Genomic DNA, 25,908 nt, shown 5'->3' on the forward strand with positions numbered 1-25,908 from the left:
TTCTGTATTTATATGGCATTCATGGAGTTAATGCCTCTCCCAAAAGGGGCCCACAGTTGTTGTTAGGTCAACCCCTGTAAAGCTTCAAAGGTTTTGTATCCCCTCAGCCTGACCTACTCAGTGATCTGCACACTGTTTTCATTTGGCTGCACTGAGTCCAAAAGTAAAGCCTGAAAACCACAATGATATCTTCCTTTTTTTTTTTTTTTTTACCCCTACTGTTTTTCCATGGCTCTGGAAAAATAACTACAATCCAAAGGAGTTGAAAATAGTAAGTTATTGGGAAAACAAATCAAGGGCAAATTAATACAGCTAATAAGGCTTACATATACAGGTCACAGCTTTATACAAAACCAGAAATGGTAATGCTGCTTTAAATACATTACTTGGACAATCTAAGAAACTAGTTTAGAGTCTTCATATTATACACGATTGCTTTTCATAGTCATCAGAGCCAATATTTTACTGAAAAGTCTGCAGTTCTGTTCTTCATATGGATCAAAACCATTACTGAAAAAAATTACATATTAGTTCTGCTTCTTTGAATTTCTACATCTAGATTTTGTGATCCTTCACTTAACTTACTATTGCTATTTCAATATTACATAGTCTTTACCCCACAAAAAGATTACTAAAGTAGAAACAACAAAACTAATTTAATTTCTCACCGTACTGTTTAAAACAGAAGGTTTTGTTATGATCATCACTGTGACAAGCTGGAATTATAAGCTGGTATATATTTCAAGTGAATTTAAACAGCATAAATTATTATTTGACAATGCCCTCTTAAGACAGTACAAAGGAAAGCAAATATTTGTTTGGGAATTAAAAGGTTCTTCTGTGGTAAAGTTTTGCAATTTTAAAGGGAAGAGTGAGCTTGGCTGAAACTGTCTCTAAATAAAGTAATTTCTGAATGTCACCACTTTTGGGAACTGTATGGATCATATGGCAAAATACCAACCCGCAGCATTAGAAACTTGGGTAACATACAGTCCTGAAGGATATATACTTATAGTTTTTATCTTAAAAAAAATTATTATTTAAATAAGGTCTCTATAACTCAAATTAAAATATATTTTAATTGTACTATGAAGTTTTGAAAATAGGCCTGCAAAATTAAAGCTGAGTGAACTGAAGCAAATCAATAATTCTGAATTGAGATGAACTTTTACCAAAGCGTGGGTCAAGCCTTGGGTCTAGCCAAGATGTGGTCTTGTTCTTATGGTTTATGTAGTAAATTTCTCCATCCTGGGTCATAGCTTGTTCCCATCCATCGGGGAGTGGGCCTGCAATATAGAAGGAAGGAGTTGATGGCGGGCTCTTGTTTGCTCCAGCTGAAATTGATCTAAAAAAAATTTCAACATTTTACATATATAACAGTACATGAAACAGAAGAGTTTCAAGCTCATGTCTAACACTTCTGGGATAAGGGCAAAGAAGTGCTGGGTGGGAAATCAAGGAACAGAAAACACTTCTATCATTTTGATTTAGGATTTGGAGTTTAGTTTTAAAACTTGTTTGCATCCTTTCATATGCTTCTGACACTTCCTTCTGATATAGCATTATAGTATAAAACCAGCAATAAGTCAAGCCTGCCAGAATGAAACCAGCATGAGCACCAGGAGAAAGAACAATAAACGTATTCTACTTCTCATAGGAAAGTTCATCTAGTGATTAAAGCAGAGCAGCAGCAACAAGATAACGCTGAGGAGATTCTGAAATATTCCTCTTTCAAAAACAATTAAAAAAAGTGACAAAACTCATTTTCCCTTTACCTCATAACTTTCTGTGAAAACATGAAAGGCTTAAGCAGGCAAAAATGCAAACCTGAAGAACAGGGCAGGCAAACAAGCAATGACAAAGCAAAGGTAAGAAGACACCACAAGCAGCCAGAGACACAGTGCTATGAACAGCAGTGCTACACACCTCTACAAGCAGAAAGGCACACACAGGGAAAACTGCTTTTAGAAAATGCTAAAAGGGAGGTAGGTGATGGTTTTGTGGAGTTCACAGCTAATGTCTGAACATAGAGCCTTAGGAGGGTTCCCCTTATGTTCCAATCAGCAGCTTTCAAGAAACCACCTTTCATTCCTACACAGTTCTTAAACCACTCATTCCCATCTCTATATGTACATTCATCTGTATTTTGCTTAGACTGAAAACTATTCTTAAAGTTACATTCATCTCATCTGGAAGGTGCTTAAAAAACATATAGTTTTGAATTCTTATCCTCATACAGACACTATTTTTTAAAATAGCTAAATTAGATACAGGAATATCTTCCCTGCATTTTAGATTTAAGTACAATCCCAAAATTATATAACAAAAGATCCACTACAATGTTAAGAATAGAAAAGAAATTAGAAAACCTGCTGCAGCAGCAAGTCGTCCTATTACAAACTCTCCTTCCACACTTCCTCAGTATAATACAGTAATACACTACCAAAAGCTATCTGGCTGTTAGACTTGGACTAACAGACTATTCTGTATAAGATACACTAAGTATGCACAAACATCATAATTTCACACATGAGATTCAGATATACACACAAAAATATATGTATCTGATAAACACCTCCTATATGCATCTTCAAACTATATTAGCTCTTGACTGTCATTTTGTCCTGAAGTTGTGCTCCTGCTGAAAAATTCAGTCTAAAGTTGGGAGGGAGTTGGGGATCAGGATAGATTTGTTTGCTTAATCTCAAAAGATGTTCTTGGAGAAACATCAAAAAGAGTAAAACAATAATTTGATTGCGTTCCAGTAATATCTCAAGGCATAACCAGGACAAGAATTTCTTGTGGTCTTTGAAGATCCCTTGCAAACTACATTTCTAATTTAAACTTTCATTTTGGCTCAGAAAACAATGCCCTTCTCTAGCAACTTCACTAGTCCACCATTAGAGCTACAGGTTTTCAAGTGAGGAAAAACAGTGAAAACTGGACATTTCCTTCCCATTCCTAATGCTCATAAACTTTAAATGTTACTTATAAGTAACAAGAACCTCAGCTTTTATCAGAAGTAGTGAACAGAACAGGCAAGAAAGAATGACGATACTTCCTAACATATTCACTGTACAAAAGGACTTTGATGCAGAGTTGAAGGCTCCAGTGCAAAGAACCCTGTATTTTGTTATACCCAAAGACCAGCCAGATAATCAGTGAGATGATATTTTATAAAACTGGGGCACAGGAGCACAGTGACATGGCCCCCATCATCTAAGTGCAGAAGCCAATGAAGAACCGAAAACTTTCCTTGACTGCTAAGCCAACACACTAGCCACGTGGGAGACCTTCTCCCTACCATTCTCTTCAGAGTCCATCTAAGCCACACATCATTTGCAGAAACTCAGCAAGAAATTCTCTTTTGAACTGCAAAGCCAAAAAAACCTCCATCTGGCTCTCGGAAAAACAAAACCAGCCTTGGGGTGTCAGTCCTGCTGAACACTGAAGTCAATACTGGTCCAGCATGTTCCTTCGTGACAAATAAGAACAAAATGCCTTTGAAGCAGGTTACCAGGAGCTGATCAGTCCACCTACCTGGGAACAATTCTACTTGTGAGATTCAGTGATCTGATGAGTACTAGCTTACTGGAGACAAACCCGGGCAAGGTTCTTCTTCCAAATAAAATGCACAGCTGTGGAACAAGACAGGAAAGGTCCATCTGCTCACCTGGCTGTCACAGCAGCAAACTTTCCTTGCTAAGTGCCATCAATGACTGCAGAAACAGAACTTTTCTCTGTACAAACTTTTGGCATTAACAGCGTTGTTTTCTTCTTGGACAACAAACTGCTCTCAAATTTCTGCTGTCATCCTTACATGTTGAAATGGTAGTTCAAAAATTGATTAGTACTGCTTTCTGTAATTCCTGTTTGGTTTTTGTGAGTAACTGTGAAACAAGAAGTCTGATTTTCTAACTGGTTGTCTGACAAACTCTGTATTAGAGGCAAGTACCAGAGGAAAGACGGAAAACCATGCTGAGGAATAGCAGGCACATTCATCCAGTGCATGTAGGAAAATTCCTTCACAATTACATGTCCCTTTTCACCCAAAAGGCTCAATAGGAACAGAATTTCCAGCACTAGCTTTTGTGACTTCAGTTATCTAAGCCCTATATTGCTGCTCTTCAGACCTTCTCACTAAATTTCCACAGTTACTGTAGCCCACGTGGTACAGAAACAGCAATGATGGGTCTAACCAAAGGTCCATTTAGTCCAGACATCTAACCTGGTGTGATGGACAGATCCTGTTACTGAAAACAGCCCATTTAGTGAGCGCCATAGTCTACAAACTTTTAAATAAAGCACTGAAGACACACATAGACCTAAAAGCTAAAGAGGCCATGAATAGTCCCTTGGCCTCCAAGTATGCTCGGCACTGGAAGAGGCTCTCCAGGGAAGTGGTCAAAGTATCAAGTCTGCCAGAGTTCAAGAAGCATTTGCCCAATGCTCTTGGGTATATGGTGGGATTCTTGGGACATTCATGCGTAGGGGTCAGGAGCTGGACTTCAATGATCCTTGTGGATCCCTTCTAAACTCAGGATATTCTATGATTCTATCTCAAGTTATTCCTTGAACTAGATTCTGTCTGCTTACTAAGTACCAAAATATCTTTCAAGTACTTTTCCAGTCTGCCCACCAACAATATCCCTGTGATATGGGCTCCTACCAGTTCTGTTTGGTGCTTCTTAGGTCAATAGAACACTATCACAATCATAAGTTTACAATTCTATGAGATTATTTGCAAAGGAAGAGACAACCCTTCTAGGCAACTCACCCTGCACTGTGGTACTTTTAAGGACAAAGTCATAAAAAAATTAAATTCCAATTTCCAAATGTAAGCCATCTGTACATAACTACTGATAAGGTATTCTTCTGTAACTAAATATTCATATAATGGTGTAACTTAATATAAATAACATGTAATTTCAAAAGCTTGTGTACATGTCTCTTTGGTGCATGTCTCCACATTTTGTGAGATTTTATTTACCTTCTCATATGCCATGAAACATGGAATGCAAAGCAGAGCTTGCTGCTGGCAGAGAACAACAGCAAGAGTAACAAAGAAAAAATTTAGTAGAGGTTCCAACTATACTGGGATACACAAGGAGTCTTCTGAGTCCCTACAGTTTCTTAGATTTAATTGTAAAATAAATATAAAGAAAGCCATATTTTATCAAAAGGTCAATGCATATTAGAGGGCAGTTGTATCTATATACTAAAAGAATATGTATAGACAACGAAGGAACCAGAACACCTATATTCAACAACAGGAATCACCTCACCTAATACAAACACTGATCTCCAAGAACTTTCCTAATCTTTTTCTGTGACAGCTGAAATTTTTCCCTTCGTGCACTGACACTGTAATTCCAAAACTTTTTAAAATTATAGCGAAGTCTACAAAATTTACCTAGAGTAGATATTTATCCTGTCAAATTAGTAAAAATTACAAATGGACACTATTTAAAAAGGGGCGTTTTTTGCAGATGAAGAAAGCAATGAACATCACTGTCATGGAAATACTTAGAAACTTGATTTTCACAACAGATCATATATAGTGTTGACTGTACACAAAGCAGAATTTGTAGTAAGCCTGAGATGTTTCTCGCAGAGGAGAAACATCTAACTGAAGTGAGCAAGAACCTAAGAGAACAGCTAGAACTTGTTTTATTTACTGGCATATTCCTTCTTACCCTCCTATCACCCGTAAGTTATGAATTCGAGTGTTCATTTTCCTACCAACCTTTAACATGGCACTACAGTCTCAACTTAAGAGACAAAAGAATTGCACTAGGTCAATAAACTCTCATTGGGAAACCCAATTGAAAACTGCCACATAAGACTGAAGACAAAAGAGGACAAAGACAAGTAATCTGCTCCAAAGCTAATTATCTAAGGTCTGTGCACAAGCGGAAGAGGCTAAAGTAAGCAGTGCTGTCAAACATGATTCAGAAAGTAAAAGTATCTGAAGAACCAAAGTATGTAACTACAATTACTAGCCCACCTCTGTTATATCAACTGCAATTGTGTAAGAAACAGCCACTGTTTATTTTCAAATGTATAATTTTACCTCAGTAAGAGATGTGTAGGAGATGTTCCTCAGAAGAACAATGTACCATTATTATTACTTTTGTTTGTTTGTTTTAAATGAAGACAGAAGAACATAGTTTCTTCTGTAATACCTTCAGGGAAAAAATGGTTAGAAACAACAAAAAAAATCAGAACAGTCACAAATAATTTTTATATACATGTGGGATATTTACAATTAACCGGATTGTTTCCTTCCCACTACTTATGTGAATATGCAATTGTATTTCACAGAAGATTAATCAATAAATGCCATATAAAAGAGCACTGGGCTGCTTTCTCTGCATACATATGGCCCAAATTATTTTAGTTGATTATGTGTAGCAAGCTAAGATCAGCAGGACTGAGACAAAAAAAAAAAAACCCTCACTTTTCACTCTGGTGCCTTCTCGTAAAGGTAGCATGCTAACTAACACTCAAAAAATTATTCATTCACTAAATCACGCCAGGAACAGATAAAGCTGGATCAGATTTCTATTAACTTCCTCAAAGGAACATTACATGCAGAAAGATACATGGGTTCTCATCCAGTCTTAGGTGCGTGAAGAGATGGAATTTCTTAAAACAACCTAAAAATTTCAACCTCATGCTAAACTACATCTTTCCCATTTTTATATTTTAAACAATCTTTTGACTTGCCCTTACCCTTACCACACCTTCTAGTTATGCTTTCTTCCCATTTTCTCTGGGTTCTACTTTCCCTATTTATCCAAAAAGACAACAGATTTATCTCCAATATGCACACAGCAGCTTTCAGAGGTCTCCTCTCTCTGCCTCTTCTGTTTGTTTTCCTGTTCTTAATTCTAGCTAATGATGGGAATTCTAATTCTGGTTAAACAGTTAAAGCTCCTAAAGACTTTCGAGACAGCTCCCAAAAATCTCTTTTGCGTTTTATCACAGTAACTTTACTCACAAGCTCCTATGGTGGTACACTAAAACTCGGACAGTAACTTTGATTAAGGGTTACAATTAACAAGCACTATACAAGGTCTATACAGAAAGCAAAACATTTTCCCTTGTGGCATTTCAGACCTATTTTTGCAAGCCAGTGACCTCCAGCTATCACAATACTTACACTCAGTTTTTCCCAATATCTTTCGTGAAAGACTCTCATAGCACTAGGGAATGTTTCATTGCCAGCAATATTTCATAACAGGAAACTTCTGTCTTAAAGGTCTCAGCTTTATTTCCCAGTTCTTGAGGATGAATATCCAAATTAGAACATTAAGCAGTCTTATAGCCATGACGTTGACACTAAGATTTAAGTTCCACTATGCTGAAATGGTACAAGAGTTACTTGATTTTTCCATTTCTCTCAAAGATTTTTAAGAGGCCACCATGGAAGCATAAGCTACTGTGAACTCAGTAGTAAAAAACAACAAAAAGAGATATAAGAGACTTTAGGAAAAATAAATATACAGTCATAATTTAAAGTTAGTACTAAACATTTGCCAAATCAGGTATCAGAAAAAGAACTGTACCCAATAAATGCAGGTTCATAATTATTTAATTCCAAGCAGACTTTTGTTAATAGCAAATAAGATAAGGGTAAGCAGATGCATCCAAAGAGGCAGTTCCAAGTCATACTACCTCAACTGATTTAAGCTTAAAAAAAACCCTAACACCATGTAAACATGCAACTCAGTATACAGAGAAGTTCTGAGTTCTTCATGCACTTTATCCAACTCAGAGCACTGGTGGAAAAAAACTTTACATGATTTTCAGTTAATATTCAACACAGTATGATATGTGAAATTAAAAATAAATGTTCAATAAACTTGTGTTTAAATAAGTGCTTTCTCAAATCACAAGACAACCCACTTAAACATCTGAGCTGTTTTTTATTGCATGAGCAACAGTAACCACGTGGCACCACTCACTCACACACATCAGGCAATTACATGTAAATTCTTTATTTTCTTTCAAATATAATCCTTGTGTAGTGATTGCTAGGTTCTCTTCTAGTTTGTTACCTTGTTACAATTAAAGGTAATTTTTTTGCTAAGGACTCTTAATTTCTTTTTAAGTACCTAAAATGAATCCTACTTTACTATCAGTATTTTTTTCCTATTAATTCTTGGTACAACTGAAGGTTTGAGGAGTTAACTGAAAATACAGAATTTATGTCAATATTGAAACAGCAAGCACCTTGTTTTAGCACAAACAAGATAAGCCAAAAAGCAAGATAGACCAAGGGAATTGTTTCCTTTCTCCTATTCTCTGTTCTTCAGAAGTGTCCCTGCAAAAACATGTCATCTCTATTGCTGCAGGTTTCCTGAGACAGATTTACAGAAAAAATAATCAAGCTATTTTATTTTCATATAAGAGCCTGAGACCTTAATTGCTGTGAATCACGACTTCCTGAACTTGAACAGGACTCATTTGTTTCAGGATAATCCAGCCTCCTGGCCTAGCCAGCAAAAAGTTTGATTAACTTCCCCTCTACTACTCAGTCATGAACAGCACAGTTTGGTCACGCCTGTTAATCTTTCAGTATTGTCTGCAGCACATGAATTGCAGCATGAAACAAAGCTGCCTAAACGGACCACAAAGAGCAGCACCGGAGAATAACCTTTGTGTAGTAGAGGAACAGCAGACATACACAAAATACAATTAGACTGTGAGAAAATAAATATAACGTGAACCTCAGTGACAGACAGAAGGTGACAAAGCAAGGGAAAGACCATAGCATTCAAAGTTGCATGGCACCAAATTTATCTGCTTGCTGTCTGCATAATAAGGACAAGAGAGCTCTGAAAACATACAGCAGGTTCTATAGCAAGAACAAGAACATTTTACTGCTACCTAGTGATGGCCCCCCCAGACCAGCTGAAAACAATTCTGTATTCCAGGAAAAGAAATCAGACTTCCTCAGCTATAGAAATGATCATTATGATACTGGATTTTGGAAATAATAGAAAAACAAGAGGAAAACCAAAACATCTCTGCTTCTAAACAGGATTTTCTAGGTGTTCGCTTGATGCATTTAGAGAAGACAGGAAAAAATGAGATGTTCATAATAATGTAGGAAATGTAAATAAATGGCAGTATACTACATCCAGTCAGTAAGGGGAGGCAGAAGAACAGTGAAGAAGTACAAAAGCTTTAATGTAAATTGACATTAATTTAATGGAAATTCTGGTCTTTATCAATTTAACAGCATTTTTAGCCAGAAGAAACTAGACACAAATTCTGCTTCCTAAGAAATTTGAACCATTCATTTGAAAAAAAACCACAAATCAAAGAACTACAGCATAAATATAAATATTATAAAAACATGACTATTATGAACACAATCATTATAAAAAATCTCTTACTTCAAGTATCAGCTTCTTGCTTGATGCATCAGACATGAACAAATTTAAAGTTTTAAACCAGGATAACTAGAAGAACATTTCTTAAATGTTGTTCCCCAATTACAATAGCTTGTAGTTTATTTGCATGATTTTTTCAAAAATACAGATTTTGCTTACCCGATGCTGAGTTCATGATGTTCTGCTGCACAGAAGGACTAGTGGGAGCTGTAACATTCATCTGGGAGAGCATGGCCTTCCTAGGATCTTGCCATGTTGTTGTTTGATCAATATGACTAAGACAAAACAAAGCGAGAGTTAGGACAGTCATGCATTCACAGCAATGACCTGCTCACACAGAAAGTTTAACAACAAAAAGTTAAGCCTGCCAACAACAGCCACATTCAAAAACAAACAAGAACATTTGGATTCTCTCCAAGCATCACTGTATGTCAGATTCTCAAACCCTTACCCTGGCTACCATCACTTTTCCAACCAACAGCTGTAGCAATCAGAGCGGGAGATAAGGTTTATCATGAATATCGTAATCTAGACTGTTGTACCATAACTAGATGTTGTATCCTTGAATTAAACATTCTCTTCCCTCTTCTCATTGATTTGCCATTTTTAAATGTGACTTCACAGGCTTTCAAACAAAGCCAGTTATGTCTGGAATCTCAAGCACAGTCCAGTACCTTGGCATGATGAGTTCATATTCAGTGCTTAGGGAGTGGTAATGAGCTGGTTAGTAAAGTAACCACTAGTCTTCCCAAATTTGCCGTGCATAGACCTTGTCCTCAGATTATTCCACTCACCCCTAACAACTGAACGATCTCTCTGTGGCAATTTAAGTAACCATTCACACTAAAGCAGTAATGTAAAAGTGATGTGCAGCTGCCTTTCAACTTAACGTGAAAAGATCAGGACAGTGAGACTGCCAAGTAATCCACCCAGCCCTTTGCAGAGCCTAACTTCTGTTTCGAAAAAAATGGAAAGTACATTCAGCACTGTCATTCATAAACGTATTCAATTCAATGAAAATACAAATGTGTAATGAATGATTACTTCACCTTTTGGCTATGTGATTAGCATGTTTTGCTAATGAACAACAAATGTAGGTTATTCGTAACAAGCATCAATGCTATCTTTATGTAATTAAGCAACACTGAGAAGTACATGTTGACAAAAATACAACTCCCAATACACACTGAACATTGACAACAAAGTTGATTATCCATTCATTTAGAACTGGTATCAACTGAAACTCATATTCAGACTTTTTTTTTATCAATTCGAATCCAATGCATCATTAACTTGGTACCATTCTTTTCTTAGATTAATTATCCTTAAAATTAAGTTTTTCTGGATTACATGGAAAACCCATTTTCATTTACTTCAGCAAAACCAACACAATAAATTCAGAAGAACATAAAATGGGACAGTACTCACCAAAACAATTACTGATATAGAATTACTTATCACATTCTAATCACTGAAAGTACTTTCTGTTATAAGGTAGAACATACCACAAACTGGTTTCTAAAACTGTTTTAAGATATATATATTTTACCCTCTCTAAACATGCACATGAACAATTCCAGGTCAAAGAGTTACAGACACACTGTAGTAGGGTCACAGTACAGCTCATTTAATACAGATATGTGCTGGTTTTGTCTGGGATAGAGTTAATTTTCTTCACTACTAGCCCAGTGGCTAGTACTGGGCTATGTTTTGGATGAACATGACTTCCCTCTGATTGTCACACCAATGATTTAAACTGTTTGGTGGCTGGGTTTAAACCTCAGCAAGGTACTGTAAGCACACTGCATCTCTGGTTGTGTATGTTTTCAAATATTCAGCTCCACTGAGAAACATGCCACATACAGCATGATTTCTTTATTTCTTTTTTTAGCCTATTTATTTATAAAACATGGAACAGCATAGTAAAGACTACCCTATATATACTGGACTATACATAAACCTTCATACTGGAGAATGCTTTCTCACTTTTCTGCTGGTCAATTTTGCAAAGCAATGAAAACAGGTAAAGATAACACAGATGTAAAAACAGTGCACAGTAATATTTCACAGACCATGTGTTTAAATTACAGTACCAGCATGTGTTACTCCTCCCCTCCATTTCTGATTTGTTATATTTGCTCAACTCAATTCTGGGAATAGTGGAAACTGGGAAAACACCACTGCACCCATGATAACACGTTCATTTATTTCCATTTAACTCCTATAAAATTCCATGTAACACTATGAACTTATGTCTACCTAAGGTACATAATTTATAGCTTTTCTTTTTATATGCTATTTGAGTGTAGAGTAAGAAACAGAAGGAAAAGCTTTTGTTTCCCTGCACTACAAAACCACTTTTTGCAATCAACTGTGGGAACACAGTGAAACAACAGTCACCAATTTTTCAATACAGATCTGAATACAGGATGGATGAACGGACTATAAAAGAAGCAATTTTAGAAGTACCTCCAATTTGAGCACAAGGAGAGCATTATCAATTCCTCAAGACTGCTTAAGCATACCATGCTAAGTATAGTTAATGTTCATATGGAGTTTTTAACACAGATAGCTATTTTAGACAGCAGCAGCTTCCAACTTTTCCCTAGCTGAGTATCACTTGAGAAAAGTCAGCATGTTCCTTACTTGACCAACTAAACTCCAACCAGTAGTCATCGTAGAGCAAAGAACCATGGAAGAAAAGTCTCAAAAGTAAGCTGATTATATCAATATCATACTAATCATATGACTGGTTCAAGAAGGCAAACTTCTTTTTTTCCCCTCCCACTCAGCTCTGTGCTTCCTGACCTGCATATCCATTTTCCCTACACCTTCCCTCAAAACCTTTCTCTTCAATCTCCAACAAATCACAGTCCTTCTATGTATCTACCTGCTACATATCCTGAGTGTTTGAATGCTAGATACTAAGAAACCACCCAAAACACATCACGACAGATCAGTTCTTTTCCACAAATTTCAAAACATGCTCACCATTTTATGGAATACAAAGTAGGCAAACCCCATTCATATGGATGAAATGTTTAAAGAAATCCTAGTACTCAAAATCAAATCATGGCTGGGCTTCATGAACGAAGATTTGGGAAGGGCTCTACCTACGTCTGTTGCAAGCACGCTGGTGGCTAAAAAGGCCAATACGAGACAGGCATGTCCAGTTGCAAAAGGCACAGCAGAAAGACTCCTTAGCTGGTAAATTCTGCAAGGCACAATTCTTTCTGTGTTGTCTTTTCTCCTCAAGGGTGATCCTGTGTGCGTTCTCAAAAGCATCAGCAGCGTTATAGATGGTGTGTCTCCAGACCTCCCGATTGGAGGCCAGAGCAGACCAGTTATGTTGATCAATATGGTCAAGGCTGAGATGTTGTTTCAGAGAGTCCTTGTATCTTCTCTTTGGGGCTCCTCTCTTGTGGCAGCCAGTGGCAAGTTCACCATAAAGCAAGATCTTAGGGAGGCAGTGGTCCTTCATCCTTGAGATGTGCCCTGCCCAATGCAGCTGTGTTCTCAGTAACATGGCCTCAATACTTGTGACTGCTGCTTGTTCTAGAACAGATGTATTGGTCACATAATCTGACCAGTGGATGTTTAGGGTTGTGCAGAGGCAGCATTGATGGAAGTGATCTAGGAGTCGCAGGTGGTGGCGGTAGATGACCCATGATTCAGATCTGCATAAGAGAGTAGACAGCACTATGGCTCTGTAAACACTGATCTTGGTACTTTTCTTCAAATGTTTATTTTGCCAAACTCTTTTATGAAGCTTTCCGAAGGCACTGTATGCCTTTGCTAACCTGTTGTCTATCTCTCCATCAATCTTACCATCCGAGAAGATGAGGCTACCTAGGTAATTAAACTGCTGGACTGATTCGAACTCTGATTCGCCAATGGTGATATGGGGATGATGGAAGACTTCCTGAGGTGCTGGCTGATAGAGAACTTCTGTCTTCTTTAAGCTGACTTCCAGTCCAAAAAGCTCAGCAGAGTCTGCAAAGCAGGATGTTAAACGCTGCAGACCTGTTTCTGTGTGGGCAACAAGGGTGGCGTCATCAGCATAAAGCAGCTCCCAGACAAGATGGTTGAAGGTCTTAGTGTGGGCCTTCAGTCGCCTCAGGTTGAAAAGGCTTCCATCAGTACGGTATTGAATGTAGATATCGTCCTGATCATCGAGGCCTGCAGTGGCCCTTTGGAGCATCATGCTGAAAAAGACTGTGAATAGGGTTGGTGTGAGAACGCAGCCTTGTTTCATACCATCAGTTATTAGAAAGGGCTCAGAAAGTGCATTGCCATATCTGACTTGGCTGCGTTGATCCTCACGGAGTGAGATGATCATTTTAAAGAACTTGGGGGGACAACCTAGATGTTCCAAAATCTGCCACAGACCTTTTCTGCTCACAGTATCGAAAGCCTTGGTGAGGTCAACAAAGGTTACATAGAGACCTTTGTTCTGTTTCCTACACTTCTCTTGCAGTTGTCTGAGAACAAATACCATGTCTGTGGTACTCCTGTTGGTTCTGAAACCACACTGACTTTCAGGTAGAATTCCTTCTGCTATAGCAGGTATTAGTCTGTTCAAGAGTATTCTTGCCAGGATTTTGCCAGCAATGGAGAGCAGAGTAATACCACGGTAATTTGAGCAGTCTGATTTAGTACCTTTCTTCTTATACAAAGTGATGATGACTGCATCACGAAGGTCAGATGGTAGTTCGTCTAGTTCCCAACAGCCCACCACAAACTCATGAAATTTAGGCATGGAGTGCAAGGCCCCCATGTTGCCAGACATTGGGTGGAATTCCATCAACCCCAGCTGCCTTGCCGATTTTCAGCTGCTGTATGGCCTTGAGGGTTTCTCCTAAAGTGGGGGCAGTATCCAATTCTTATTTCCCCAGTTGTTGTGTGATGGACTGAATTGCTGAGTCTTGGACTACATGGTTGGTACTGAAAAGAGTCTGAAAGTGTTCAGACCATCGATTCAGAATGGAGGTTTTATCTGTTAGAAGCGTTTGACCATCAGCGCTGAGTAGGGGGCTTTGGACCTGGTATGTAGGCCCGTATGCTGTTTTCAGGGTCTCATAGAATCCTTTGTGATCACCCGTATCTGCACATAATTGTGTTTTTTCAGCTAGACTGATCCACCACTTGTTCTGGATGTCACGGAGTTTCTGTTGGAGTTTGCTGCATGCAAGATGAAAGGCCGTTTTTCTTGCGTGACAGGATGGTAGTGCAAAGTGTGCTTGGTGGGCGGTTCTCTTCTTCATCAACAAATCCTGGATTTCTTGATTGTTTTCATCAAACCAGTCCTTGTTCTTCTTGAGGGAGAACCCTAAGGATTCTTCAGAGGATTGCAGGATGCTGTTTTTAATATGATGCCAAATTGTTTCAGGAGAGGAATCTGCAGAATCTGTGGAATGGTTTTCGAGCCTAGTTTGAAGGTTAGCCTGGAATCTGTCTCTTACTGTGGCTGATTGGAGACTGTTAACTTGGAGTCTTCTCCTTGGGATATTGCCCCTTTTAGGTTTGAATTTGAGACTGAAGTTGAGTTTACAGCACACAAGCTGATGGTCTGTTTGGCATTCTGCGCTGGGCATCACACGGGTATGGTGGACATCACGGACATCTCTCCACTGCACCAAGACATAATCAATGAGGTGCCAATGCTTAGATCTGGGGTGCATCCAGGTTGTCTTCAGACTATTTTTCTGCTGAAAGATAGTATTAGTGATGGTGAGCTGTTGCTCCGCACAGAATTCTAGCAGAAGTCGACCATTATCGTTGCAGTTTCCAACACCATGCTTGCCTAATATTCCTTTCCAGTCTTCAAATTCTTTCCTATTCTGGCGTTGAAATCACCAAGGATAATGATCTTATCATCTGCAGGCACCTTTTGGGTAAGGCTGCGCAGGTCAGTGTACAATTTATCTTTTTCAGCAGGGTCAGTTTGGAGAGTTGGGGCATATATACTTAAGACGACAACATGTTGCTTGTTGTTTAGTGGAAGGCGTAGGGAGATAATGCGGTCAGAGTAACCTGTCAGCAGATTTTTGAGTTTAGGAACAATGGAGTTTTTGATCATGAAGCCAACTCCTGAGAGATGCTTTTCGATTCTGGGCTTACCTGACCAAAAGAGTGTGTAACCGGCACCATGTTCTCTGAGGCTGCCTTCTTCATGAAGGCGAACTTCACTGAGAGCAGCAATGTTGATGTTGAGACGGGCCAGTTCATGGGCAATTAGGGCAGAACATCGCTCAGGACGTCCGCCATCCGCAGAATTGAACATGGTTCTGATGTTCCAACATGCTAGAGTTAATTTAGGTACACCTTTGGAGGCAGGTGTATGCCTTTGTCTTTTGATCTTTGTGCAACCGCATTGAGAGAAGATGCCCGTTGGCCTGCGGTTAACCAACCGGGTGAAAGTGGAGATGAGCTTTGTTTAGGCCACCTTTTCTAGGCCCCTCTCCGAGTGGAGCAAGCAGTGCTGTCCTTGAAAAGGTTCCTTGGTCGTTCAGGGTGCTGCCCCAAGAGACTGTCATCTCCGGTCAGTCTCAAATGACCAATATCCTGAACCGCCTGCATGCAGGGTTGGGTTTGCAGCTTCCAGTGCACCTTTCACCTGCCGTTTCGACCCTCACCCGTTGCTACAGGACTTTTTGCATGTGGGTAAAGCCTTCAAGCCTGCGCAATGGATTTTTTAGGTGAGATGCAGTATGCGCGGAACTGAACCCACCCTTTAATCCTGAGGTTCATCTGCCAGGGCCGAGCAAGCTTGGACGGTGGCAGTGAGGTCCTCAGAACGTAGGTTTAATTAGAGTGACCTTCTCTTAGATGGATGGCCTTACAGGGCTAAGCGAGCTCCATCTGCCCGGGTTTGGGATTAGAGTTGTCCTTCTCCTAGGATGACTGCCAGAAGGCTAACGAGCCCATCCTGCCCAAGAATGTATTGTATCTGGTCCTACAGTTTTGACCTGTCTGGCATGGGTGACCCTACCAAAGGCATGTACCATCGCCAGCGTAGCTCGCAACCACATAGGGGTACACAGGTTTCATTCCTATTAGAATGATTTGGGCTGTGCTGGTTTAAAGGTAAACCAGTAGGGGAAAAGAACTCAACTCAAAAGAGAGATTATAAGTCAGAATAACAATTTAATGAAATAATACAATAAGTACGATTATACAGACAAACAATTGGTTTTAACCCACAAAACTCAAATGTATAACCCAGCACCCTGGGGCATGAACAGAGTGGTGTTCTTTGGGCCCCCTAGTCCAAAGTAAAAGGAAAGAGGAAAACCTGTTGGTGAGAGTGCTGTTGCAGTCTGGTCAAGAGAGGTGATTGCAGTCCGGTCAAGAGTTATGGTTGCAGTCTGGTTGAAAAGTGGTGGTTGCAGTCCAGTCGAGAGTGGTGGTTGCAGTTTGGTTGAGAGTGGTGATCTGCAGTCCTCCTCTGGATCCCACGAGTGGTTAAAACAGTTCTAAGACTCCAAGATTATATATTCTCCAGTTCAGGCAGGAATGCCCAGTACTTCCCTCAGGGTAGGGAGTTCCACAAAGGGTGTGAGGACAAGAGCATCCTCCTATCTCACAGGCCTCTTAACACCTAGTCTATAGCCTGAGGAGTCAGGCTCTATGGGCAGAGGGTTCATTGATAACAGTTTCTGGGAAACAGCATGGAAAGCTATAGAATACACAGTTTTGGGTTACACCCATAACGATGAACTGGTCCCAAATGTTCTAACTAGGACAGGGCATATCTTACATTTCCTACTTTGCTATCACCTATCTATATACAATTTCCAGGAAATATCCAGGAACACCCCTTTGTCTCAACCACCCTGTCAGGGTGTAACAGAACAAAGCAAATATATCCAGAACATGCCGAACCTGGGCAGTAGCCGCAGGTGAGCCAAAAACAAACAAACAGACAAACCATTCTGGCCCCTGTACCCATCCAAGGCTGGGGGGCCTTACAAGGTCCCAGCCCGGCCGGGACCTCCAACATTCTAAAAGATCCCATTATCCACCCTGACCTCATCCTTACTGTGTTGCCACAAATCTACAGGTGCATTGCTCACCTGTAATGTTTCATACAGGACTGCCCCGCTCGCATTCCTGCCAGTCTGAGGACCCCCACGGCCCCCTCGACACCCTTCCCCTCCCCCAAACCCGGAATGGCAAACCTCTGTATGAGAAGCATCTGCCATTTCCTGAACTTGGATTACTGAATACCACAGCTCAGTGCTAATGAAGATGAAATTCAAATGCCATATAAAGAAGCAATTAATGAAAATAATTGAATTTTTTTTTCCTCGTTCCAAAGTGTTATTGTAATTAAGGTCGCTTGTCCTCAGGTCCAGACTTCCTAGTGATTGTATATTGAGATCCAGGTGTATCCACATACATTTGTATATTTAGATCCATGTGTATCCAGATATATTTCTATATTGAAATCCATGTGTATCCAGATACATTTGTATACTGAGATCCAGATGTATCCATACACATTTGTATATTGAGATCCAGGTGTATCCATATACATTTGTATACTGAGATACAGGTGTATCCATATACATTTGTATATTGAGATCCAGGTGTATCCATATACATTTGTATATTGAGATCCAGGTGTATCCATATACATTTGTATATTGAGATCCAGGTGTATCCATATACATTTGTATATTGAGATCCAGGTGTATCCATATACATTTGTATACTGAGATACAGGTGTATCCATATACATTTGTATATTGAGATCCAGGTGTATCCATATACATTTGTATACTGAGATCCAGGTGTATCCATATACATTTGTATACTGAGATCCAGGTGTATCCATATACATTTGTATACTGAGATCCAAGTTTATCCATATACATTTGTATATTGAGATCCAGGTGTATCCATATACATTTGTATATTGAGATCCTTGTGTATCCATACATATTTCTATATTGAGATCCATGTGTATCCATACACATTTGTATATTGAGATCCAGGTGTATCCACATATATTTGTATATTGAGATCCATGTGTATCCATATACATTTGTATACTGAGATCCATGTGTAACCATACACATTTGTATATTCAGATCCAGGTGTATCCATATACATTTCTATATTGAGATCCAGGTGTATCTATATACATTTCTATATTGAGATCCAGGTGTATCCATATACATTTGTATATTGAGATCCAGGTGTATCCATATATATTTGTATATTGAGATCCTTGTGTATCCATACACATTTGTATATTGAGATCCAGGTGTATCTATATACATTTGTATACTGAGATCCATGTGTATCCATACACATTTGTATATTGAGATCCATGTGTATCCATACACATTTGTATACTGAGATCCATGTGTATCCAGTATATTTGTATATTGAGATCCATGTGTATCCAGATATATTTGTATATTGAGATCCATGTGTATCCATACACATTTGTATATTGAGATCCTTGTGTATCCATACACATTTGTATATTGAGATCCAGGTGTATCCAGTATATTTGTATAGTGAGATCCCTGTGTATCCATACACATTTGTATACTGAGATCCATGTGTATCCATACACATTTGTATACTGAGATCCATGTGTATCCATACACATTTGTATATTGAGCTCCTTGTGTCTCCAATATGAATTGGTTTTTCCCTTCTGTCAGCACTGACACACTACAAGTTTAACTCATAATTCACGTTCAAAGCTCATCACAATGGGGCAGTTTTCTCCTTTCACAGAATCACAGAATATCCTGAGCTAGAAGGGACCCACCAGGATCATCCAGTTCAAGCCCTGGCCCTGCACAGACACCCCAACAATCTCACCCTGTGCCTGGAAGCATTTTCCAAACATTCCTTTAGCTCTGGCAGTCCTGGGGCCGTGACCATTCCCTGGGGAGCCTGTTCCAGGAGGACCCTACACTCCAAATCATCTCCAGTCCAGCCACATGACAGTAATTTTTCTGTCTCTCAAACACTCAGGATTTGGAAATGAAAACATAACACTTCCATGCCACAGTGCAGTGACACGATTTGTTCATTGTAACAGCAAAAAACAACTCCTTAATTGTTTATCGTGATGACAACTGCACAAAAGGACACACTGGCTATATTGCTGCACTTGCAGGGTTAGATATTTGGATCCCTGGAATATATCTGACACTGTTAGAAGCCACATTTAAGTCAGGTTCTAAATTAAAAATATCATTAAGAGCCTTACCAAGGGGGACTTACCTGAAAGCTGCCAGTAAGGGAGCATAAATGGAGTCTCCATCATAGACATACAAGTAGTCCCAGCTGCACTCTGTGGCAGTGATTGAACTGAAGCCTGAGGGTTGTGTTTGGCCTGGCATCAGCTTGGTTCCAATCCTAATACTAGAGGAACCAATTCTAGTACTAGAACCAATCCTAGTACAAGAACCTAGTACTTGGAACCAATCCTAGTACTAGAGGAAGGAATATAGGACTTAATTTTGTTCCTATCTACAGTACATGCATCAGGATAACTTACTATAAACACTGCGCATTTTTAATTATCAAGTTAAGTACTAAAACAGGACATTCTCCACAGGTAAAAGATGTTTCCCTCTATTTTAAATAGCAGCACAGGCAATGTCTAAATGGACATAACTGACATCAACATTACATTATTCTTCCCTGCACTAAGTGGATTTTTTTTGGTAGTAGCTGTATTACAAGACAACTGCCCCAAGATCTTCTATGTTATATGATCTGAGCCATATCTCAACAAAGAATTACTGTCAACGCAAAAAAAAATTAAATAACATTAGCAAATTATATCAAATCAATGAAACCTATAAATCAGTCATTCTATTTAGTATGTATTATCAAATTAAAACTTAAAATCTACCTATTCATGAATAAGAATCACAGCTCTGTACTGTGTGAACAGAGCAAAATGAGTAAACACTCTTGGAATTAAAATCAACATCTTTAAGATAATCAAGGAATGTAAGACATTTTACTTCATAGAATAAATTCTCAAATCCAACATCTAGCTACCTGGTACTATTTATTATTGCTCATTTATGTCTCGGTGAAGCAAATCCTTGTCAAACTGGACAAATATACTATAAACTAAGCAAATCAATTTAGACTGTACCATAAATGTAGGTCTATGGTAACAGGCCTTAGAAAAACAAAGCTAAAACGCCTACCACATGCTAAACATTTGTTAGCAAACTTACGTCAATTCTAGTACCAAGAAGAGTGACTGTTCCAAGGCATATCACCCACCACCCTCCACCAAAAAGCACTTTCAAAGTGCTGTGCATTAAGAAGAGAACAAGCTGCATCTCTTCACCCATCACCAAGTTCTACAGTCAAATACAAATTATTTGCATTTTGAGAAGAACAACTTTAAAGAAAAGGAAAATGTTCTAATCTTATTTATGCAAAGAGCATTTCTGCAGCTACTACAAAATCTGAATTTCTGAATGCAAGAAACCTTTATTGACATTAAACACTCACATCCTGAAGATTTGTCAGATTCAAATTCTAACGTAATTTTACAGTTCACGGTTCAGGTTTGTTGGGGGTTTTTTGGAGGGAGAGGGGTATTGGGGATTTTGATTTGGGTGTTGGTTGGTTGGTTGGGGATTTTTTAAAATACAATGGAAAACAAGCAGGAGATCCAGAGATTAAAAAAAAAAAAAAAAGGCTATTACTTTTTATTGAAAATAACCTTTAGATCCTAAAAGGCTAATAAAACAATACCACTCCTTAAACCAAACAACTGGTCTGCCTTTGCACAAAGTGTAATACCTCACATTTGTTCTCCAGTGGCTGCACTGAAAAGACATGAACTGTCGTACTGAAAGCCATGTCAGAAATGAACTAACACACAAAAGACACTCAAAAAATTACTTAAACATTTTAAGAAAGGCGTATCTAAGAGGCCTTCAGTTTTGATATTCCATTGTATATATTGCAACTGCAGTGCCTCCATTGGTAAGTACACTTTTCAAGGTAAGCTGAGAACTTCATTTGTGTAACAGAATTCTGAGTCATTACAAAATCATGTTTCTTTCTCCCCCTTTTTCACCTTTATTAGCACAAAGTCACCATATATACAGTGTATATCTGCTACATCATTTGTAATGAGAACCTTTCACAAAAAAGGATCTTCTCAGAACAGATTCTAACACAAGCAGGTAAGAATTGCAAGACTGTTTTACTGAAGTGTGTAATAGAAACGTAACATTAGGAAAAAAAGCAAAACACAATGAAGAGATATTTTAATCCTCAGTACCAGATGAACATACTGTATGAAATTTCTGCAACAGCGCTGAAGAGGTCTGATATACATATAAAAGAATAAACACACGGCACAATAAATAATCCACTGCTTCTTAGTATGTTTGGACATGACTCTTCATAACAGGACACTTCGGAAAACTAGTCTCAAACATTCAGAAAGACAAGTTCTTCTTCAATATAAAAGCATCACCATAAAAACCTATGCAAGCATCTCTCCATAAGGTAATGCTTGTGTTTTACAATGTAGATAAGACACATATTTTATGTCTGTGAAAAAATTATTTTCAGTCTCTAGTGAACTTGAGATGACTAACTTGGATCTTGGTTTTCAGATTTTTGGGACTGATTTAAGAATTCACTGGAAATCGTATTTTAAGAAAAGGAAAACACAGTCACATACCACTGACCACATCATGACAGACCTTCCAAAGCTGCTGATGTGGCACTGTGTACTTTTTGTTCTGGGGATAGATAGGAAAGTCTCTGTGTACCATAAGTAAGTGCACCAATAAAGTTAAACCTAATTATGTTCTAATTTTGGTGTGAAATTTAAACTTTTCATTATATCCCAAACGTCAACTGCTCCATTGACAAGCAAGTTACCTATGATTCTATTTTACCTTAAATAACTGAGATACAGATTCTACTCTTTCATGTATTTTCCTTTGTCTTCCAAACCAGCTGGTTTCATCAATCCACACAATACATCACTTTCTGAAAGGTTTTCTCTTTTTATTTATGTTCGTCTACTAACTTTAAAGATTAGTAATGAGCAAGCATCTCCTCATAAATGCCAGAATTATTTTAGAGCTGTCACCAGTACACTTTAGCACATCAGGTCTCGATGTATGTATTGAAACTTAGTTTTCCTGGTGATGCCAGCAAAAACTGAGTATTTCTGCTCTTGAAACTAGCATAGTTTGTCAAACAAACAAACAAATCCAAACAAAAAAAAAACAAACCAAAACAAAAAAATCAACTAATCCCTTTGCCCAATCTTATACAGACTTGTCCTGTGCATAGGCAGTGTAGGGTACCTCCAAGATATCTACCTACCTATCATTTTAGCAGGCAGAGAATAAACCAGAGTATCTACTTCTGCAGAGGCCTAAGCTCTACAGTAGAGTAACAAATGTGGTAGTCTGACCACAGGGTAGTTGTGAGAGTACCTACTAATTCAAGAATAGAAATGGATGTATGTTACTAAGAAAGGTGACAACAGCCATATCAGTCTGACAGGGCAGATGGGCTACGGGGATTCCCACAGGTAAATTTTCCATAGTTTGGTTTAGAAATGGGATAGGAAAAAAGGTTGAGAATAAACAGCCTCCATGTGACCTGCTTTGATTAGACATTCAAAAACTGGAGTATAGCATGCAGAGAACTTCTGGGTTATGGTTGATGATGCTCTTAAGAATATTCACACACAATGGAGTGGATTCAGCTTCACCCCAGGATAGAAGACATTCTTTGTGCATGCACGCTTTTTTATCCTATTTAGGGAATTTCAAGAATTGGAAAAGAGTAAAATATGAAACTAAGTCTTCAGATATATGTGACATTTTTAATTAGGCATAGCTGACTGGAAAGTAAAGTACTTTTCTTTGCAAGTTGTGTAACAAAATTACAGATTTATACCTTAAGTAGGATGAATACATTGTTTGAGAAGAAGCAACAACAGCAACAGTACAGAGAAAAGCCTGAAGGGGAAATGAGACAGTTAGCAATTATCTCTCTACCTGTTCAGTCCTCCATAAACACTTCCCTGAATTTGCACCACTATTAGACAAGGATACACACTTAAAGTTCCCAAAACCCTTTAAGGGCTTTCCACCTGGCTTTGTAAAGAAAAAGATCCAACAAAATCCAGCAAAAGAAAAAGCAGGTCACACAGCAACGAAAATGTCATCTACTGAGAGATTATATTCCACCCATTGCTTGGGAAAGCACTGTGTTTCCACTTGTCTTCTCCATATTAGCCTGTAATATTTCATTTTTCAGGATTATTACAGCCAAATATACATAAAAGCACATGGCAGTAAAATTCATAACTTTCTAATCTGTTTCCCAAAAATGTCAGAAAAAGCCTCTAAAATTCATCACACGGTTTATCTCTTAAGGATGATAATGTCTCCAAGTATGGTCTAATTGCCTCAAAGAAAAAGAAACATTAATATAAGTTTCGGAATGACTGTGGTTTTGAATTTTTCATATTCTTCCTTCTACTTGACAGGTCTTTATGCATTAACCAAACAAAGCTTGTGTTGGACTACACCATCTATGCCACTGATCATGTCCTCACTAAACTGTGATTTGAATAACTTTGAGATAAAACAAAAGCACAAAAAATACGAGAGTGGTGGGCACAAACATTCTGTTGACCAGGTGAGAAGAGAGCCTGTCAGAGCTCAAACCCCTTAATGAAATAGAACCACATATGCTATCCTACAAAATTACAGTCTTAGGTAGCAGAAATTCTTTCAGCAAATTAATGGTTTGAATCTGAACTAGAACTATGAAGTAAGGGAAACTTAAATGTCTCTGACAAAAGTCTAATTGGTCAAGAAACAGCTTTTGCATGCAGTCATTACTGGTCAGGCTAGCTCTTCTACAAATCCCTCTGGAGTTTATTCCTGAAGTGGTTGGAGATTGCAAGATGCTAAGAGCTACCAGAAATTCCAGAAAGCATGGCCCATAGAGCTGTGGACACTGATACAGGAGACAGAGAGCTTTTACAGATACACAAAACACAGTACTTTATATTAAGGTATTCAAAGGCAGCCTTCATTAGCACTGGCCTGCCTGCAGACAACACACAATACATACACCAAGGACTTAAAACTAAGCTTCCTGTTCTGTGTATAAACACCTTGCTCTTTTGAAGCTGCAGAACAGCACTGCCCTTCTTAGGAAAGCACTCACAGACAGGTCCTCGCTTCAGAGTGTGTAACGCTAAAATGGATGTGTGGGCAGTAGGCAGTCTGACCACACATGCATGATTAATAGAAGAGATGAAGACATGATATGATGTTCAAAGGTTTGTCAAGGTAGCACCACTTTTATTAGAATGTGCTCTTGAAACAACTGCCCTTGGTAAAAAGAAAACTGGAAGCAATAATATGCTTATTTCTGCACTTATTATTCCTTTTCCTTCTGCCCCTCTTCCTGCCCGCACTCAAGGACCTCATATAGAAAAACAGGACTAGTATCGCAATGCTTAGAAGTATTTTAAATGGGTTCTCAAAAATATTATTCTTGGATTCCTCTGTAGATCTCTCAAATAAAATGAAGTTATTTTCTGGGTTTCAGGAACAAAAAAGGAGCATGAGGATGTTTTCATTTCCAGGGCTCTTTCCATTACTTTGAAAACTGTAAGACATAGCAGTATCGCAGACACTAAGAAAAGTCCTTGTCTTACAGTCTTTGTACCAGTTCAATCGTTTCCCAAACCCCATAAAGGACTAAATGTTGTGATCACATTCTCTATCACCAGAGAGATTTAATTTTTAAACTTGCCCTCTCAGTTTCACAGCAGAAAAAGAGGTTACTTTTACAGAAAACCTTCTCTTTTCTCTACCCTGCCCTCAAAGTTAAGAAGTTTGCTTCTTGTGGCTGTCACCTACCATATGCAGAATTAATCTTTTTTCTCTCTCCTTAATTTTCAATGAAAGAGATAAAGATATATCACCAAGGAGGGCAAATCTAAAGGAAGAACCATCTCTGTTGCTATTTTAAGTGAAATTACTATATTCGTTTAACTTTACAGATACCCTCCTACACCCCTGCTTAGCAAATTCAGACCTCCTCAAGATGCAACCATTTTGCCTTCTGTAACACTAAAGACAAGATTACACAAACACTACCTCTCACATTTATTAAGGGAAGGGCAGATTACTTTCAGATGTGATGGGCCATGGAATACTTTATCGCTTTCTTGTCCTTTTATCTCTGAGATTCTATCTCATTTCTCTCTCCCTAGTTAGCTCTTAAAAGGAGACAAAGAAAGCAAGAGGGAAATCAAATGCCTCTTTGCATGAACAGAAGCCAGGCAATTTTACGCCCCTCTCTATACACCCTTCCTTATGTTGCCTGAAGGTTTTCAAGTCAGAGAGGCTTGCCTAAGCACGCTGCAATAAAGCTGCTATAGCCAGCTGTCTTAGTAAAGGGGGTTCGTAGCAATCCTGTCCATTAACCCTGAGGCTAACTA

The 25,908-nt window shown here is 38.6% G+C and overlaps 1 protein-coding gene across 8 annotated transcripts in view; it reads right to left on the minus strand.

The window, feature by feature from the left end:
• YAP1 (Yes1 associated transcriptional regulator) overlaps positions 1 to 25,908 on the minus strand; it is a 94,537-nt gene that overhangs the window by 30,058 nt on the left and 38,571 nt on the right. For 4 of the 8 annotated variants that reach the window (XM_032679868.1, XM_032679869.1, XM_032679867.1 and 1 more), the window contains exons 3-4: positions 9,564 to 9,679; positions 1,173 to 1,286 (exon numbers count right to left, since the gene is read on the minus strand). In XM_032679868.1, the coding sequence (XP_032535759.1) occupies positions 1,173 to 1,286; positions 9,564 to 9,679 (230 nt within the window). The remainder of the gene's footprint in view (positions 1 to 1,172; positions 1,287 to 9,563; positions 9,680 to 25,908) is intronic. The other 4 variants (XM_032679872.1, XM_032679871.1, XM_032679873.1 and 1 more) reach the window with 1 other exon arrangement.

The sequence above is a fragment of the Chiroxiphia lanceolata genome, chromosome 2 (assembly GCF_009829145.1).
Source record: "Chiroxiphia lanceolata isolate bChiLan1 chromosome 2, bChiLan1.pri, whole genome shotgun sequence".
Taxonomy (NCBI): domain Eukaryota; kingdom Metazoa; phylum Chordata; class Aves; order Passeriformes; family Pipridae; genus Chiroxiphia; species Chiroxiphia lanceolata.